The following is a 19,287-nucleotide window of genomic DNA, read 5'->3' as shown; positions in this document are numbered from 1 at the left end:
CCAACATATTGTATTATATAACTTAGTATTTACATAAATATAAATAAATAATAATAAATAGAAATAAATAAATTCTAATAAATTAGTATTTCCTTTATATACTGACGTAATGTAAATATGGACATAAAATGAATTAAATGTCTATAGAAAAATATTTACATGCACAAGTATAATATATTTACATGTAAGTCCAAAACCAACGTTCCTGGATTGTCAATCCCACTGTTTGTTGGAGTACAGATTTGTAAGTGCTGAATTCTTAGAGAAACACCATATATCAATTAATGACCAAGTTGCCATTACAAAACAATGCCAAATAAAAATAGTTGGAAAGCTTCAACACGTATTTTGCCAGTATATCTACAAAGGCATTTAAATATTAAAAGTTTTTAATTCATGAGATATGTAGCAGGGAAGTAGGCATATTTTTGCTTTCTATTGTAGTAGCTGTGGATTTGACAAAGTCTCCCACCTTTACACAGTCAAAGTAGATTTATAAGAGTTGAATGCAATCCTCCCTATGTGGAAACAATTTATGACTGCTTTCTAACAAAAAAATTATTTGCGATTAGTTGAATTGACACACCATAGAAAACAGAATCCTTGCATCCTGAATGTAGGAAAAATAGATGTCTATGGATTCTGCCAATAAAACTAGGTGAAAACCACACCAACAAGAAGCTCCCTTTTGTTTCTGGAATTGCTGAGTTCTATTCTGGTTTTATACCATTTAAAAATATGTCTTATCATTTACCTTTCTCTTTTGTTACACCTCTTTGTGGCTCTTTGCTAATATTAAATTAGCAATGTCTTTCCATTCACACCCTGTAAGTTTGTTCTCCCTCAGATATTCTCTCTTCTTCAAAATAAATCTTATCTATTGGGATTTTTTCCACTTTCATGAGTCTAAATATATCTATAGAACAATGCTAATTTTATAATTTTTCTCTGAAAAAAGAAGACTGTACTTTTAAATTCTTTTCATTGCAAAAAGACAAAAGTGACAGAATCAATATCAAAAGTAATTATCTATGAATATTTTCTTATAGGTAATATGGTGCAGTAAGCACAGGCATTAGTTATTTTGATGGTTAAAGTTCTCTTTAGTTGCAAAATTTTTGCAACTAAAAATTATTTTTAATTTACATCATAATTTTGACCACTACCTCATAAATCTAGTGTATCACCAGGATATTTCCTGTTCTCTGCTTTAGTCATGGCTTATTGTTTTCTCCATTATTTATATGTTTGGCCTTTTTAGCCACCAACGCGTTTGCAACAAATGTGGGTAAAGCCCTTCCCAAATCTTTGTTTGCGAAGCCCAGCCATGATGTGTATGATCCACTTTAAAAAAAACACCAAAAAAACCCAAAGCACATCTATAATCACTAAACCAAAATAAGCATAAAGGTATATCCCGTGATCGTGTAGCTAAGAAAGAAAGGATTGCTCCTGGAAGAACACAAGTGCCCTCAATCTCCTCAACCCCAGAGTAAGTTGAGAAACAAACGCACCTCTCAGAGCTAGGGATGGTTGCTACAGAAAACACTTCCTCATTTTGAGATGTCCACAATTGCTGTTACATTGACTGTTAAATACACTTCAGCATAGACGCCTCTGTTGGACAAGCATACAGAACTCCTAATTAAGGAGTTTCATTTTTGCCACAAAAGGAGCTACATTGTAATGGCATCTTTTGTCCTATGCTTAATGAAGGGTGAGATATTGTTTAAACAATTAGCAACACCGCTGGAAGAGAATGTAAGTAATTAGCATAGCTTAACACCCAGAGGAACACCAGTCGCTGTTGTTAGTATCAACAGGGTGTTCATTTAAAAAGAAAAATCACAGGAGTCACTTGAAGTGGTTTAGCTTTTCTTTTTGAAAGATAAAATTAACCACATATTTTTTAATTGATGCACTATATTACTGGCTACCTCATTCTCATTCTTTCAGAATTTTTTTACAAGGTTTTAAAGATTTTAAAGACAAATCAAAACCCCATGTATATTAAAAAGCCACCGCAGATTTATAGCAAGCAACAACCCATTTTCTCTAGTGGAGATTTTCTGATCTATTTGAATTTTTAGTCTGTAAAAGGTGTGTGTACATTACCTGTAAGTTAACAAAGACTGTCTGCAAGCACATACCTAATATTATGTTGGCAGAAAGAGCAGTTACTCAAGAGGTCATATAACCATTTATGAAGGAAGAGGAGGTCTGAAAGTGAAAAGGGGTCTGAAATTCTCACCTGTCATCTACCAAACACTGGTGTGATTCAGTATTGTTCTTTGACTTCTTGTAGGGTAAACGCCAATCTACAGAACTGAAAATCTCATTTTCTGAGATTGACCTATAAACCAGAACAAATTGCTGAGACAGAAGTCTAATGGGGAAAGGGAAGACATAGGTTTCAGATTATCTTCTTATGAACAGAGAATGGATGCTGGATCTGGATGGGAAACACCTATCTTACTGTTCCTGGAGTCAGAGCATAAATGTGTCATAATCGCTGGCATAATTGGCGTGACTGATTTCATCACTGGCAGTAGCAACGTGAAATAGGCTGCTTCATGACAAAGACAACAGGAACAGGATTTCACATAGACTAGTAATTGTCTGTGTAAACTTGTTTTATACAGTGTGGGTATAAAGACAGTCCACATCTCAAAAGAAATCATACAGATGATCACAAATGATGTTAGGAGTTGTTGGTATGAGGCAAGAGTTATTTGGCCTAGGACTACGCTAACCATTAAATTAGTACTTTAATTAATCTTCCAGAAAACTGGTGGAAAATACTTTATTAGACTTCTGCCAGGTTAGCTACACTGGGTAACATCCAATGCAAATGTTATTTGTGTTTCTGAGATGCACCTTCTTAAAGCCTAAGCAAAGACGCTTTTTTGAACAGGCATCTTTGCACAGAACAGCCACAGACTGTGCAAAAATACCCTCGTCTTCTTCACAGCTATCTGCAATATGGAGTCAAAGACATCAAGAAAAAAGACATGCCTTTTAAAGTCTTCTTTCAAGACTTGCATTGTCTATGTACATCAGCACTAAGAAACATTTACTATTTTTTTACATCCAAAAAATATACTTATCTAGTATTTAATGTTGAAGGTATTTCATGTTAAGTAGTCTATTCCTACTGGTATAACATAGATAAACCATACACTGTTATCTTACTAAATAGTAGCACCTGTTAAGGATGTAACCCCGCTGGATTATTAAAAAGCACTGTAAATCCATGCATCTTCAATTCATGTTTATAGCTCATGCTCAACATTATCAATGGATAAACTATTAAAATAATAGATCAGGTTAGAAAAAGAAGAAAGCAAAAATAACAACTCCTCCTTAGTAAATAACATCTTTAAGAGATGAAAGTAAGCTCCTGGGTCCAGGCAGAGAAGTGTCTTTCATTATGTTAATATAATCATAGAATATGATCTGCATGATTGCATATTCATAAAGGCAAAAACCCCACACAGAATGTGTATGTAGATTTCATCTGCAATCACCTGAAGTTATCACAGACGTGTGTGCAGCCACACATTTTATCTGAAAGGATTTAAGTTAGTTAAATCTATTAATTCCGTTTCTTTTCCACCTTCAAAATTCTGTGTGAGAAGCCTGGAAGATAAGCTTTGCTCTCTGTGCTTGTGATTTCTTAATTGCAGTCCATTTTTGAAAAATCCCACTGCATACAGGCACACACAGACTGTCTTGAGGGATTGGGTGGAGGTAAGTGTGGGATGCCTAATTCCTGCCTTGGCTCTGCAGCAGGACAGGAATTGGCATGAGAGAAATGTACACCCAGGTGGATGGGAGGTCACTCACCTTGGCCTCAATATTCAGCAGGAGTTCTGCCTCTGCCAGCAGCCCTGAGAGCCTCGAGAGAACCCTGAGATCTGGCTGCCCACTGCTACCTCACCCAGGGCATCCTGTGCAGGGCCAGGCTGTCAGAGACTTTCAGCTACCTGGCAGGAGATGTGCCAGAAGCTTGCCAAACTGTGGGAATGCAACAAGCTCAGAAACAATTCTGGTTTTGTTTTCAGGACTGCACTGCCTGCGAGGCTGGTGGGAGGCAGTGCAGTAAGAGCGGACCCAGCATTCGGTTTCCCTGGCTGGACAGGCAGCTGGCATCCCTGAAGCCAGCACAGATAAATGCATCTCCTGTTAGAGGTGATGTGAAGGGTTTTTCACAATGAAAGTAACTTAATGAAAAATAATCAACAGCAAAGAATGCCTGACATTTCAATCAATGCCTGTGTATGTGCAGTCAGCACTATACCTTGTCAACTGCCAGGAATAAAGCTGCAGGTACATAGGGAAATTCACTTAAAGAGTAGTATATACTACATATTCCTTATGACAGCTTTAGAGAAATCAAAGCACAACTGAGGAATTTTTCTTAAAGTGAAATCTGACACATTTTAAATGGTGATGAGCAAACACACATACAGATGTGTATTTGTATCTCGTCTGATTAGAGATCGCACATCCACCTTTCCCAACCCCTGCCCGAACAAGGAATTTAGCATGCAACTGAAGGGTACTTTCCTTCCCAACCACACACTGCTTGGCTAGGAAAGCTGATAGGTAGCACTGACCTTTAGCTTGTCATAACGGTCACTTAAAGCTGCCACCTGATGGTCACGGTGTCGCCCGACCAGTTTACACAAGGCACAAATTAACTGGTCATCAGTCACGCAGTACATGTTAACTTTCTCATCCTCATGCTCCAAGCACATTAATCCCCTGATGTGGGAGTCCGGGATGGGCTCAATGAGACGGTGGCCAGTGAACGGCTTCTTATTGGGGTGAGTGGCTTTCAGGCACTCCTCGCAGTAGGACACCTCGCAGGTAACACAGGTTTTCACTGCCTCCTGGGCAGGGTCTTGGTCGCAGAACTGGCAGAGGACCTTCTCGCAGGACGACATGCTGTTGTTATCAAATGCCCGCTCCCGGCGGGTCTCACTGGGGGAATTGGGCCCGCTGACCGAGGCTTTCTGAAACCTGTCGATGATGTTCTGCAGGGTGACGTTACGCTTGAGCCCGTCTAGACCGCGCTGGCTGAGGGTGATGACATAGCGGCAGGTCGGGCACTGGAAGGCGGTGATAGACTCCACTGGCTCGTTGGTGGCGCAGTGGGAGACCAGGATGCGGTGTGCGCAGTTGAAGCAGAGGCTGTGAGCGCAAGGCAGCAGCAGCGGGTCTTCAAACAGCTCCAGACAGATAGGGCAGGTCAGTTCTGACTCCAGTGTTTCCATCTTCAGGCAAAGCTTTCCTGTGGCGTCAGCGAAATCCAGGGAAGCTGATCAGCTATCTGGAAACACACGTAAAATTCGATTAGGCGAGAGAAAACATGAGGGGTCAGCCATGGGGGGTTGTCAACTTTCGCCACTGCTCTCTGGTCAACCCACCACGCCGGGCGGGAGAGCAATCAAAAGTTTTGAACCTGCACATGAACATATCAAGGTATTTAAAACTGGACTGTTTTATTTCCCACCCTCCCTTTTCACTTAAGAATGAAAAAACCCCAAGCTGCCTTCATTTTTTTTCCTTTTCCCTTTCTCTCTCATGCAATCAAGGAAAACAGCAGATGTTTCTGTGCATTATTAAAACCTAAAATGATGGTCTTCAAACAGCCTATTACAGCAAAATTAGATTTCTTCTGCAGATGCTGCTTTTGGTTTTACTCATCTATTACCAAAACTTTTTTAAATAAACACTTCACCTTTGTGCAAGGATTAGTCCAGAGTATTATAATTGATAAATTTGTAATCTCTATTACCATTAACAAAGTTATTTTATCAGATTGAAATTTTCATTTGCTACTATAGAAATAGTGTAGAATTCAGAGTACATGTCCGTGTTTACTTGTGTAAATATATATATGAATATATACACAAGGAATAATGTTTCTAGGGAAGCATGTGATAGGTTACATATAATATGTATGATATATATTGTATACTAATCTATTCCTATGTATTTCAAGAACATATACAGTTGTATTTATATGTACCCGTACTTTTGTGCATATATACCTGTATACATATGCCAAAAATATATCACATACATGTCTGTAGTAAGATAAACATAGCTAGGGGAGCGCACAGTGTCATAACTGAAATGCCTAAAGGAAGGTGAATTAAGTAGATGGCAAAAGATAGTTTAGCCCAAATTTCTAACCTCTGGTACAAGAAGGGTCTCTAGACAGTAAGATAGTAAAGTGCAGTGAGATAGTACATTGTGTGATTTGCTAGGAGGAGTTTGTGTGAGTGTGTAAGCATCACTTTTTTATGAATACTCTCTACTACTAAAACATATGAACTACTGCATGCTTTAGTGAACTTACTAAACATCTGAAGTGGATTTGGATTAAAATAAATGATTTTTCAATGGAGGGCATGGGATTTTCCAGAGAAGGTAGCAGTACACCCCCATCAGAGATCAACTAAAACTTCATTTTGCTTCCCTTCCTGTGCTCAGTGTTACAGAGCGTGGTTTTGAAAGAGTCGCCCTACGCAGCTCTCCCTGCCTAAGCTCCTGTCAAGAGCCTGTCGCTGCCGCAAGCAGACAGGTCAGTGAAGCAGAAGCAAAAGCTATGCTTCACACTCACAGAGCTGTACCTCTTCACAGTACAACATATTTAAGCTTTGTTGCTCATAACTGAGGACGGCTTCAGATAGCACAGCTGCATCGTCTTTACACTGTAAAGTCATTGTTCAGTTGTGTGAACTCTTGACTCCTCCCCTGACCAGGGAAAAGGACAGAAGGACCAGAATCCCCCACAAACAAACCTTGATTCATTAAGGGTGAGAAGAGCTCAGGGCTCATTAGCAGCCTTGGGAACCAAGCATGCTTGAACCTTCTGTACTTCATGACAATTAGTGTGGGGAGTGTGGTGGCAGTGACAGGAATGCTACCTATAACCCCAATACGAAACACAGCAAAAAGGAAAGTTCAGCAAACAGAGGCAAGGTTCAGACTGCCCATCAGTATTTAGTCCTCCTTGCTGTGTGAGAAGAGCAGTAAGGCGTCTGTTCCAGAGGTATGCTTAGAAATTAGGATACTTTGCCTCTTTGCACTAATGTGTCCTTTTATTCTGCCAAGAAATTTGAGCATTTAAAAAACGCACTGACCCTGTCATAAAATTTGCTTTTCTGTATCTTCTGTGATGCTGATCTTTCTTGAAATAAAGTTGTTTGCCAAAGACTAATTCATTTATAACTATCCATCAGCTGCCATAATTGCACGGTGCATCTGGTCAAAATTAAACGTCTGGCAATTTAATACAAGCAGGAAGACAACTCCCCTCTCAGCCATAGCCACATAGCATAGAAGAGATGAAAGCCTTTTCTGCAAATGAAGACCAGTTTGTCTTTCCTCCTCTTCACTCTCTGTCTCGCAGGAGTCCCAGAAGATCAAAATCTCATTCACATTGTTTGAATCCCTTCCACACCACAACTGTCTACTTCATCATCCATTTATCCTGCAGGCTGAATGCTGCACTGGAGAAGGGGATTCAGAGTTGGCAAGAGACAATGTTCAAAAAGACAAACTAATAATTGCTCATCTATTAGCATGCCCGTGAAAACCTCTGAGCCTTTTAGGTTGGTTTCTTAGAATCATGTCCAGTGTACAGGCTTTCTCGCATGCTAATCTTTCTGTACAAAATTCCTCCAGCTTCTTTGTGTGCCAAACAGTTTCATTAATTCAGTTTCCTTCTTAAAGCACTTTTTTAACCAAAGGTATTTTTATGGTACTCATATAAAAGAGAGATACAGATAAACAGTTAGAAGCAGCAAAAAACATTTGCATCATTACCTCATGGAGAGATGTTTGAATCACCATCAGGACTCTACACAAATACCACCATCTCAACTGATGACTAATTCTGATCTATCTGACCTGAATGAGCAGCAGTTCAGCCCTAACTAATGCTATTCAGCATGAGAAAGGGTGCCAAAATCTGATCTCAGACTGTAAATGTCTTGGAATAAGAGCCTATCTTCCAGGGTAATCAAAGCGGAGCACACTGACAGAAACCAAAAAATTACATTTCCCCTGTTTTCTTTTGCAGCTGCAAATAAGTCAAAACATACTACATCTGGGATTGTATAATGAATCCTTTGAGAGTCACTGAAGAGGGGTTGCATTTTCTGGGCAATCCAATGAGTACTCTTTAAAGCCACTACAATTCTGCTCTCACTTTTAGATTGGTGCCTAAAGTACAGATCAGTGTGCTGATGATCCAGCTTTAAAATCTTTCAAACTCACTGGCCCTTGCCTTAAGGTTTCATGTTGAGGTTATTTTTTTTTTCGTTGAGAATAGGAAAGAACCTGTAGCCACAGAAAACTGAAAGACTAGGCGGAAGTACAATAGGCATGGTTTATATATGCACATGGTTGTATTCCATATTCAACATAGTTCAAAAATTGAAAGCCACATAGACAGCCTCCAGACACAGAAAGGAAAGAAGGAATTTCAAGTACATCATTTCCTATTTGCAGAAATATGGCATTACTGGCAGAAAATTATACTATTACCAAAATGTCACTGAAATTACAAATACTATTTTTCTACTCACAGGAGGTATTTTTAAAAACATATATCAAAATAAAAGATTGTCAAACAAGTGTTATTTAAAAATCAAAAATATACTTAAGTAACTTCAAATTTGTGACATCTCAGCAGGCACATAATGATTAGTTATGTAGTATGTTGTAAACATGCAGTAATTGAAATCCTACTATCAATGTAGTTCATGGTAAGACTTCTACTAAAACTAGTGGAATTAGCATCTCTGTACCTCTGGTTATAAGCATGCTGTATTTTGCAGGTGGTATTAATGCCTTCATTTGCACAGAAGCACACACAAAAGTTTTCAGAAGTAAAGAAATGGGCGAGAAATTAAAACAAAAGCTGAATTACAGAAATGTCAGTATGCTAAACAGCAGTAGAGCTGAATAGATAAAAAAACTGTTTCATAACTAGAAACAATGCTATGCTGAAAAAAGGTTGTATTACACTTTCCATTTACTTTATACTCAAAAAATTGCAAACCAGAGATACTGCCAAAAGTCCAGAAGACTGTTAGCATGGAACTTAATGACACCCTAGTAATCAAAGACCAAAACCACATTTCCTGAGGAGGACATCATGCCAGGGCTCATCATTCTTCAAAACATTTCTATCTGTAGCAAAATTTGGCAATTTGGTGGCACTGAAATCAGCCCATGAAGGCTGACTCCTGATTTTTCATTGCTGGCAGTACCAGTGTTGTGGATGGTTCCTATGTTTTAAGTACAGAAAGCAGTACGTAGAAGCAGTAGGATAAACATGCCAGGAAGCGTTGGTGAGGGGAGACTTCCATGAACCAGAGCTGTAAGCACTTCCTTTCAGGGAGCAACACAGTCCTATATTCTGAAGAAATCACCTGACCTTGGAAAGATGCTGCAAAGCACACACTGCTACACAGAGCTGTTCTCACAGCTAATACCTGTACATGTCTCCTGTACACTGGCTACCACTCTTTCTGCACCCAGAAAATAATCCTGCTAACCTCCTAAGGAAAAAGCCAAACATCCACTAGGAATACAATATGACCTGGTAATGTGATAGTAATAAAATACTTTAAGAAGATTAACACCATTCTTTAAAGTTGGATCTGACACTTCAACCTAACTAGTAATGGACACTTCAACCTAACTAGTAATGCTCACCAGAGAAGTGACTGGTGACCTGACAAGGTCTTTACATTTGTCTGTTTTTCACTGGCATTAACTAGATGATCAATGTTGACAATTCTTTAAATTTCTTGTATTAACAAAGTAATTGCAGTGTGATATTGTCAAAGAACATTTTTCACCCTAACCTAGCACAGTTAATCTGGAACATGGTATTTCTGAAGTGTTAATGTAATGTCTGAGGTAAAATGCCTAAAATATTGTATTGGGTTTGTGTGGAAGGGTTTTGGCAGCTGGGGGGCTACAGAGGTGTCTTCTGTGAGAAGCTTCTCTAACATCTGTCAGAGTCAATGCCAGCCATCTACAAGAACAACCCACTGCTGGCCAAGGCAAAGCCCAGCAGCAACAGTGGTAGCATTTCTGGGATAACAGATTCAGGAAGGGGAAAAAACGTTACTGCACAGAAGCAATTGCAGCTAGAGAAGAGGGGACTGAGAATATGTGAGAGAAAGAGCTCTGCAGACAAGGACAGTGAATAAGGAGAGGAAGGAGGTGTTCCAGGTGCAGATTTCCCTGCAACCCATGATGAAGACCATGGTGAGGCAGGCTGTCTCTCTGCAGTCTGCAGAGATTCATAGCAAAGCAGATATCCACCTGCAGCCCTTGTGGCCATGCCAGAGCATGTGAATGCCCAAAGGAGGCTGTGACCCTGTAGGAAACCCACACTGGAGCAGGTTTGTGGCAGGACTTGTGACTCTGTGGGGGACCCATGCTGGAGGAGCCTTGTTCTTGAAGGACTGTACTCTCTGGAAGAGAGCAGTTTGTGAAGAACTGCACCCCATGGGAAGGATTCATTGCAGAAGTTCAGAGAGGACTGTTTCCCATGAGAAGGACCCCACACCAGAGCAGGAGCAGAGCGTGAGGAGTCCTCCCCCTGAGGAGGAAAGAGTGGTAGAAACAATGCGTGATGAACTCACTGCAACCTCCGTTCCCCATCCTCCAGCACTGCTGAGGGGGAGAAGGCAGAAAAATCAGGAGTGAAATTAAGTCTGAGAAGAAGGGGGGGGGGGAGGGGAGACAAAGTATTATATTTGTCATTACCCCATTCTGATTTGATGGGGAAATTAATTTAATTTTTTACCAAAGTCAAGTCTCTTTTGCCATAATGGTAACTGGTGAGTGATCTCTCTCTGTCCTTATTTTGATCCATGAGCCTTTTGTTATATTTTCTCTCTCCTGCCCAGCTGAGTAGGGATGTGACAGAGGTGCTTTGGTGGCACTTGATGTCCATCCAGGATTAACTTACCAAAAATATAAAACCACACTTAAAAATATATGTGCCAAAAATTCTACAATATTAAAATTTTTGTCAGCAAAACACTACAGAATTCTCCCCACACTGAACAAAACCCCCGCTATTACAATAAAACTAGCAGGCAATGTTTTAACATGCCACACATTGCCTCCTGATCCTTTTCTATTACAGCTGATCCTGCAATTTTCAGAGCATGTGAGAACACAGTCTACCAGGAGTGGAAAACAAATGAAAGAAAATGTCCTACAAAACTTCACTTTCCACTCTTGTAAAGGTGGAGCTCATGGCATGAATTAAAGCTGTTTCAGTTAATTTTTAAATTGTAGTGAACTACCTGTCATTGTAGAAAGAAACAGAGCTGTAGGCCACTCTGGAAATTGTAAGCATCTTACCAAAGAAAGAGCACTGGGCAGAAGAGCTGGACATGTGACATGTTCCAAAATTCCTTGAAAAATCTCTGGTAAAATCAGAGTTTGTCATGGTTTGATGAATTATGACCAAAATCTGCCCAAGCAGGTTGGAATAGCATTTTTCCTGTTAATGTTTTCTAACAATTTACTGTGTTAAGGCTACTATGGAATGCCTGCTACAGCAAGGCCATTTCAGCCCTGGTCCTGCAAACTCACACATAGGAACATTAATAAATGGACACAAGACCACAGGCTGAGCTAAACATCAAATACTTGAAGATTAAGTATATTTGTAGAAAACACTAGCCAACTTTTTTAGATAGAAAATCAAATTTATTGAACTACCTTTATATGAATATGAAAAGAAATTTAATACAAAATATAAACATGTACATATGAAATGCAATAAAATGTGTTGTGTGCGCATGTGTATGTCCATGTATGTATTCTAGGTTTATAGTACAAGAGGAATTACAGTCAACACACACACACACACACACACTATTCCTCAATAAATTATGGCGTGCTTAGGCAGGTTACTAACATTTGTACATAGTTACAGTTTTTGAAGTGTTTATTAACATTTAACATAAATGTTTACTAACATTCATACATAGCTGCAGTTTTTGAGATGGTGACATTTTTCTGTTAAGTGCACCCACTAAAGGAAAATTTTAAATTTACATTCTTGTCATAAAACCTGCAATGGGCTATTAAAAAAAACAAACAAGCTTTCAATTTCTTCTGTTAACTCTGAAAAAAAAATAAAAGAAGAAGAAGAAGGAAATATTATTCTTCTTGCCATTTTCTATGCTGTTCAAGGATACACAAAAAATTGTCTTGGGAACAACTTTTTCTTCCAATGAGTGAATGTGATTGTTGAATATTCCATTTAATGAACATTTTAAATGTGATTAATCCAATGAACTGCTTCATACCTCAGGTTGTCCCAAGTCCATTACAGATTTTACCTTTTGCAGCACAGACACTGAAGTCTGTGAGTAGTCATGATGCTAGTAATCACCAGCAGCACAATCAGTAATATATTTATGTAAATAGTGTAGTTTGTGTTAGTAGAGTAAAAAAACTAATAACCAAACCCCAGATTTTTTTCTTTAGAAATGTCTGATGAAAACTTCTATAACACTAAAGAAAGCAAGATGCATACAACCTGAAGCAAGCAATTACATATTTTCCCACCGTTTTTTCTCAAAGTAGTGCAAATTAATAAATATTCAAAGGATAATGTCTGTTCAACAGCTCCTGACATGCAAAAACAAATGTTCAAAAACAAATGTTCAGCATGAAAGAAAATTACTAGTTCATTGTATTCATACATTTCTATTGACAGAAGAATGATGCTTTGTCCAGAAGTTACATGCAGTGTTTCCATGATGTTGAGATAGTTGTTTGTAATATTTAAACAATATCAATACAGCAAAAGTGCATCTGCTATGCTGTTTGCAGTGATATAAAGCCTCAACAGTATCCCTCTCTGGTTGAAATATATGGTAGTAGGAGAATATATTTTCAAAAAGCTGAATTCTGTTATGTTATTCACTGAGACAAGAACACCTCACAGAATTAAGGTCTTTGGCACAACATCACATATTCCTTCTCATGGGAGCTAAAACAATAACTAAGGCTCAAAAGCTAACAGACTAGAAAAAAAAAAGATCATGTCCTTTAAATCCCAAAGTAATCAAGAAATTGCTGATTTAATATTATCTACAGTAATATATTAAGTAGAATATTACACATGTGCACATAAACCTATACTACTATACACTTGGAATGCATTTTGACCTTCAATTTTTTATATTCTTGCAACTCCTGTAGCTTTACATTCTTTAGATACAAGATTTAATATTTCCTCAAAATTCTTTAGGGGAAGAAAAGCAATGGATTGTTTAATCTTTAACACATGTGAATCAACATAGGTCTACTGGCGTCAGCAGTGACCTCTTATTAAATTTATGGCTAAAAGTCTGTTCTAAAACCCTCTTCAACTAAATTCACACTCTTCGTTTGAGAAAGCGGTATTTATTCTGGGGTATATCATAGCTATATATGAAAAAGTGTGGACGCATCGGGTTCACATCTCGGTCTGAATGGGAAACAACAACTGGAGCAACCTCAAAAGGTTACTAAAAGGGACAAATTGCTATATACCACACCATTTTTTTCTCACTCATTTCAAGCTAAGAGATTCCTAGATGATAGATGCCACTCTGCAGCAAAAGGAAGGTAAAATAATTTTACTCACCCAAACCCACCAGTTTTCATAGGGCTTTCGTTGCACAGTGGAGGTGGAAATCTCTCACACTTCTCCAGCTGAGAATTTTACTTGTGTAATGCCTTAGGTGACATGGTACACTCTGATCTTTAGCATAGATGATACAGTAACAGAAATACCCTATTTGTTCCAGCACATTCCTTCCAGTCATATGTGTTCACACACACGGATATGTAATGTAGTGCAGGTTGGAAACACTGAGGCCATTAAGCTACAGAAAATTTTCAGGAGATCTTAGAGTGGCTGAAAGAAATCACTGCATTCTCTTTCCACCAAGTTGTTCTATGAATTCCTTCCCCACAGTTAAGTAAAAGGAATTGTTAATACTACTTAAATTCATAATCATTGCCTCCACCTAGATAAAGACATTATAAGTTCACAAGGAAGAACACCAGGGTCTGCTTTCTTATCAAAAAGAGCAGCTAAAATAATGGCAAGAAATGTCCCAGGAACTGCTACAGGTATGAGGGTGTGACTTTGCCCACCACACAGCACTTTTAAACTACCTGCAAGATGTATTTTTTATGAACTAAAGCTCCTTGTATTTACAATCACATTACAAGACATATAGCATTAACCTCTCACTGTCCTGTTCTGTGGTCCTCATACGTGAACATTAAAAAAGTCTATTAAAGATTTTTTACTTTTTTAAAAGAACAAACACATTTTCTCAGAGTTATATTTTTCAGATTTGCAGAAAATACCAAGAGATTCTAGCGACTGCAAAAAACCCACACAGTTTAACACTGAAGAGCTCCTTCTAATTTATGCCTGCTATACTCTCAGTACACTGAACTCCCTAAGACCAATGGTGTATTTAAAAATCAAGATTTTAATCAGGTCATTAGAAGGGGAAATTAGCTGTGAACCCCCGGAAGGTGGAGGATAAGGAACAAATTATACCTGTGCTCTGAAGGTTATCTGTTTTAGACCTCTGATAAAAACCTCTGCCACTGGTGGAAACACTCAGCTCAGGCTTCCTGGGCCCAGGAATAATAAAATGGAAACCAGCAGGACTACTCCTCCATTTGGAAGCAGAATCCCCACATGGGCCCTCACCAGACCTTGAGGCCTGCCCTGAGAGGAGTGGGACATTTCCCACCCTACTGGTGTCACTGAGGAGACACAGAAAAGTGAATTGAGTCACAGGAGAATGATCCCAGAGCAACCTGTTTCCAGCTGACACCACTGAATGGGGATTTTTCTGCATTTGGATAGGTCTAGTCCCTGCTGCATGTGAAGGACACATGGACAGTTCCTGAGAACCAGACACAATAGGGTCTGCAGTAAGTCTCAAGACCAGCCTGCTTGACACGACACCCCTAACTTCAACTTCTGTATTTTTTTCATACAATTTTTTTACAAAATAGTAGTTTGCCTTCCTGCTTCCTCCATGGAGATCACGAACCGGCTACAAGACCCTTGTCCTTCCAACTGTTCATCCTTGTCTGTCCTGCTATCCTACTGCAACTCTCTAACAGGCTTCAAAGGTTTAAGTTTCTCCCACTCACAGTACTAAGGAGTGTAGTAACTACTTTACTAGTCCTCTCCTCTGCTTGATTATCATTACCAAATGGCAGCATTAACCCAAATAACCCAAAATGGTTAGGGCATGCGTAAAATAGTGCATGATTAAAAATTCTGATCCTGACACAAGAGAACACAAAATGAAAACTGCAAAATCAACTGAGAAGTAAAAGAAGTACAGGATTGCATGTAGTGGTAGACAAGTTGTGGTTGTTCTGCCCCTAAGACACTCAAAGGTTTGGTATCCCAACCCAACCTGTGCAGTAACTTACCACCCCTATCTTACTCACAATGAGATGCAAAGTCTTATTCTTTATTCTTTGCAAATAAAGCCAAAGACTAAGAAAATGACAAGTTTCCACTTAACCTCTTTTGAGGACTTTCTAAGTCATATCAGCTGGTGCTTTTTGCGAAGAGACAGTAATGCTTTATTGCTTACCAGGGGCATGCCCACATGTATTTTATTCCTTGAAAAAGTGTTACTTAGAAACATACCACAATAAACCCTAGTGATCTCAAATATTTTTATCTATGCATTTACATCCTTTAAGAATGTTATCCTTTAAAGGCTTTTTAAAGACCTGAGACAAAACTAATCATTATCCACAGCCACGTAATCTTACCTCACATGTTTTTAATATGTGGCAAGACTTCATTACTTCAAGGTAAGAAATTAAGAGCAGAAAAGGGCTACATTGGATCAGCAATGTAATTTGCAGCCTGAATTGTTGCTGTTCAACAGCCAGAAGATCCAGTATCAAATTTAAGCTCACTATGCTGAGTGAAATGTCTTTCTGAGATGTCACTATACAGTGTCTGTGTTCCTCAGAGACCCAGTTCCCTCCAGCCCTGAGATATGGGTGATGTTTGATTTGTACACCTCTTCTGTATTCAAGGTGATCCTGATCCTGGGAAAGGTCATGTTGAGTAGCCTCATGAAATGAATGAAAAATGCTTTTTTACTACCCAGTTATGCCTGTGCTCTGGCAACACATAAACACATATATGCACTCACACACGTGCACAGGAAAAGGATCCAGGACTACTTACTAGATTGGTTGGACTACTTACTAGTTTAATTGACATACTCAAAGTAATCATCCTGCAGACAATCTTCAGAACATCCCAAAAGGGAATAGGAAAAAACCTAAAATGAGCAATTGTTTCTGAATAACTGTATCAGTACCCCAAAAAGGCCTCTCAAGTAAAAGGTTCTCAATGTCACTCAAAAAATAGCTTAGTAGCTTTTAAGATAGCATGGAAAGAGGAAACAATAGCTTAATTACATCCCTTTGAGACGTTCTTCATCAATGACATAAAAAGTCTCACAGTTTATCCCAAAAGAAATAGAATAAACTGTACATTTCTTGTCAGCTGGCAAACAGGTCAGTTTTACTGTAATAACCAGAGCAGCACTTTTTGAAAGAGTTACTGGTATGCATCTGCACAGTCTCCACCTTTTTCTTCCAGCAGCTTCTTAAATATCTACTTTAAAACTTCACTGAATATCAGCTTGTTCTATTCTCACAAAATTGCTCATCTTGAAATATTTTACTGGGAAATTCACATTATAAATTCTGTACCACTGTGGACTGCACATGCTGATTATCCTAAATGTATGCAGTGTTTTGAGGGCTTTTGTGGATATAGAACTTGCATATAAAATAACTGTAGTGACCAGGCCATCACTCTGACCATATTGGTGCCAAAAGTACCTCCTTTGAAAAAACATCATCTCTCAGTCATCACACTTGAAGCACGTCACCGCCTTAGGTTATGTAACTTCATCAGTTACAAATAAATAAATGGGATTTAAAAGATTTTGCACAAGGAGTGTAGCAGGCTTCAGGAATTTACCGTATTTTTTTTCATTTTTCTCATGTAAACATGTATTTCAGCCTTCATCTGTTATTTTAAAAAGAGAATTACAGTGTTCCAGATGTTGTTAACAGTATGCAGATGCTAATGTCCCTTTATCTCTCTTGCTGGTTTTATGACAACTAACAAGACAATAAGCCCTTCTTTGAAAACAAGATGAAAAATAGTCTTTGCTAAAAATGTTCCATTTTTTCCAGAGTTTTCAGTACCAAAAAGATAATTCATCACAGCAACAGAGCAAACCTCAACTCCTCCCTGTGACAGCTAAACACATTATAAAATACTTCCTAAATTACTTGCAATGGCAAACCTACACATATGCATCCACTCCAGTCCCAGAAAGCCACCCAGCCCCATACCCACCACTGGATCCCGCCCTATATCTTCTGGGTGACACATTGCTGCGGAGACAGGGACCACGCTGACCCTCTCAGAAATCACCAGCAGTCCAGCTGGGACAGGCAGTAGGAAACACCACCTTCCCAGCAATCCTGTGGCAGCACTGACTGCGTCTGCAACTGCGAGACAGTCACAAAGAAACACAACAGGAAAATCTCCCCTACAATTGCAGGAAAACCCGCTCCACCTAACTGCCTCCGCCAGGATTCCTGCTCCCAGAGCCAGCCCTTCGTGCTGCGCCCACAGCAAAACACCTCCTCTGCCTCCCAAGGGACAGCACTGGTAGGGTAAGAAGGCAGGAAGAAACGGATCCTCTTGCAGAGCATCTCAGGAACCCACCCAACGGTTATGGTGGGATAGTGCTGACTCGTAGCCTGGGTGAGGGTGAGCTCGGCCCTGGGGGCAGTTACCCAGCCCTGTAACAGGAGGCTGACTTGGACTGGCCAGAAGGAAGCTGACTCCAGAATGATAGAACTCTTCATGATAGACTTGTGGCAAATAATTACTTCACTTATTTTTTGCTATTTTCTCCAAATATTACTCAAAAGTGTAACAGAGCAAAGTCCAGCAGGAGTTTGCCAAAAGCATGAGAGAGTATAGCACCTGAGGGTAGGACTTCTATTTCTACAAACAGCATAGAGACCCCAGACTTTGCAGACTTTCTGCAATTCATCAGATGAAATACAAGATGATAGAAGTTGCTTAATTTTTCTCTATTTTTGGTTTTAGCTAAACTTGCATGCAAGCAGCAAACAGCAACAGAACATGGCAAATGCTTTAGCAAAGTGTTCGAGAGGAATCCTGACTGAAGTCGCACCAGACATTTGGTCTTCAACAAAGGTGTCAGAAAAATCACTCACAGTGGAAACAGCAGGAAAGAATTGTTTCCTTGTGTTCTCTGTTTTTCATGTTGCAATACCCTCTTTTATACAGTGGTAACACAACAAAGTGAAACAAAACGTACCTCAGACGTTTGAGCATAAGGTTGCAAATCCACACTTGTCTTTGGTTTTTCTTCCATGGAAGAACCTGCACTTTGTTCATTTCAAAACAATAAACAACTATTGTGATTATTTAATTTCCTATACATTTTATTTCTTTAAAACAATAGACCAAAGCTCTCAAGCACATTTTTCATAAGGTTTTTAAAGGTTAATGCTGATAATGTCCGTTATCTTGTATGTGGAATAGCAGCTTCTAACAGGTGAACTCAGTATGAAGAAAGCAAAACAGATGTACAGAGGGATTACAATTATTGGAACCTTTTTCTATGATATTAAATGTCCATAGATAATCTAAAGACAAGTCAAGTTATAAGCAGCCCAGTAGGCGCCATAGCACAAGTCCTAGCTGGAAGAATTTTAGATTCCTCAGCTCATATCCTGCCCTTGATCTTTCATTTAACAGCATCATGCAGTTTCTTTGCACTGTCCCCCCAGCCATGCTGGCTTGTCCTCATCCAGACACATTTGGGATCAATCAGTCCAAATGATTCTCTCATTCTGACATTAGCCAAGGCTAATGTTTGTCCACGTTATAGTTAGCCTGAGTTTTTCATGGCCTTTACCTGCAGACAACCAGCCACAGTCTGAAACAGTTTCAATGAACAAATATTTTTTTAGATTTAAATATTCTTATTAATCAATCACAAAAATGATGCAAAATAATTCCAATAATCTTAATTCTACTGATATATCTGCCTTGATTTTTGCATGTGCTTCTTCAGTTTGAAGGTAATAGTGCATGTGTTTCAATAG

At 39.0% G+C, this 19,287-nt stretch overlaps 1 protein-coding gene across 3 annotated transcripts in view; it reads right to left on the bottom strand.

Annotated features, from left to right (window-relative positions):
- The window catches only part of MID1 (midline 1), a 242,120-nt gene that overhangs the window by 88,242 nt on the left and 134,591 nt on the right, over window positions 1-19,287 (bottom strand). For all 3 annotated transcript variants that reach the window (XM_027645511.1, XM_027645503.1, XM_027645520.1), the window contains exon 2: window positions 4,620-5,335. In XM_027645511.1, coding sequence (XP_027501312.1) covers window positions 4,620-5,279 — 660 coding nt within the window. In that variant the 5' untranslated portion in view covers window positions 5,280-5,335. The remainder of the gene's footprint in view (window positions 1-4,619; window positions 5,336-19,287) is intronic.

This window comes from Corapipo altera, unplaced genomic scaffold (genome assembly GCF_003945725.1).
Source record: "Corapipo altera isolate COAL_440 unplaced genomic scaffold, ASM394572v1 0, whole genome shotgun sequence".
NCBI lineage: Eukaryota > Metazoa > Chordata > Aves > Passeriformes > Pipridae > Corapipo > Corapipo altera.
The sequence above is the reverse complement of the archived record's forward strand: the minus strand, read 5'-3'. Positions and strand labels throughout refer to the sequence as shown.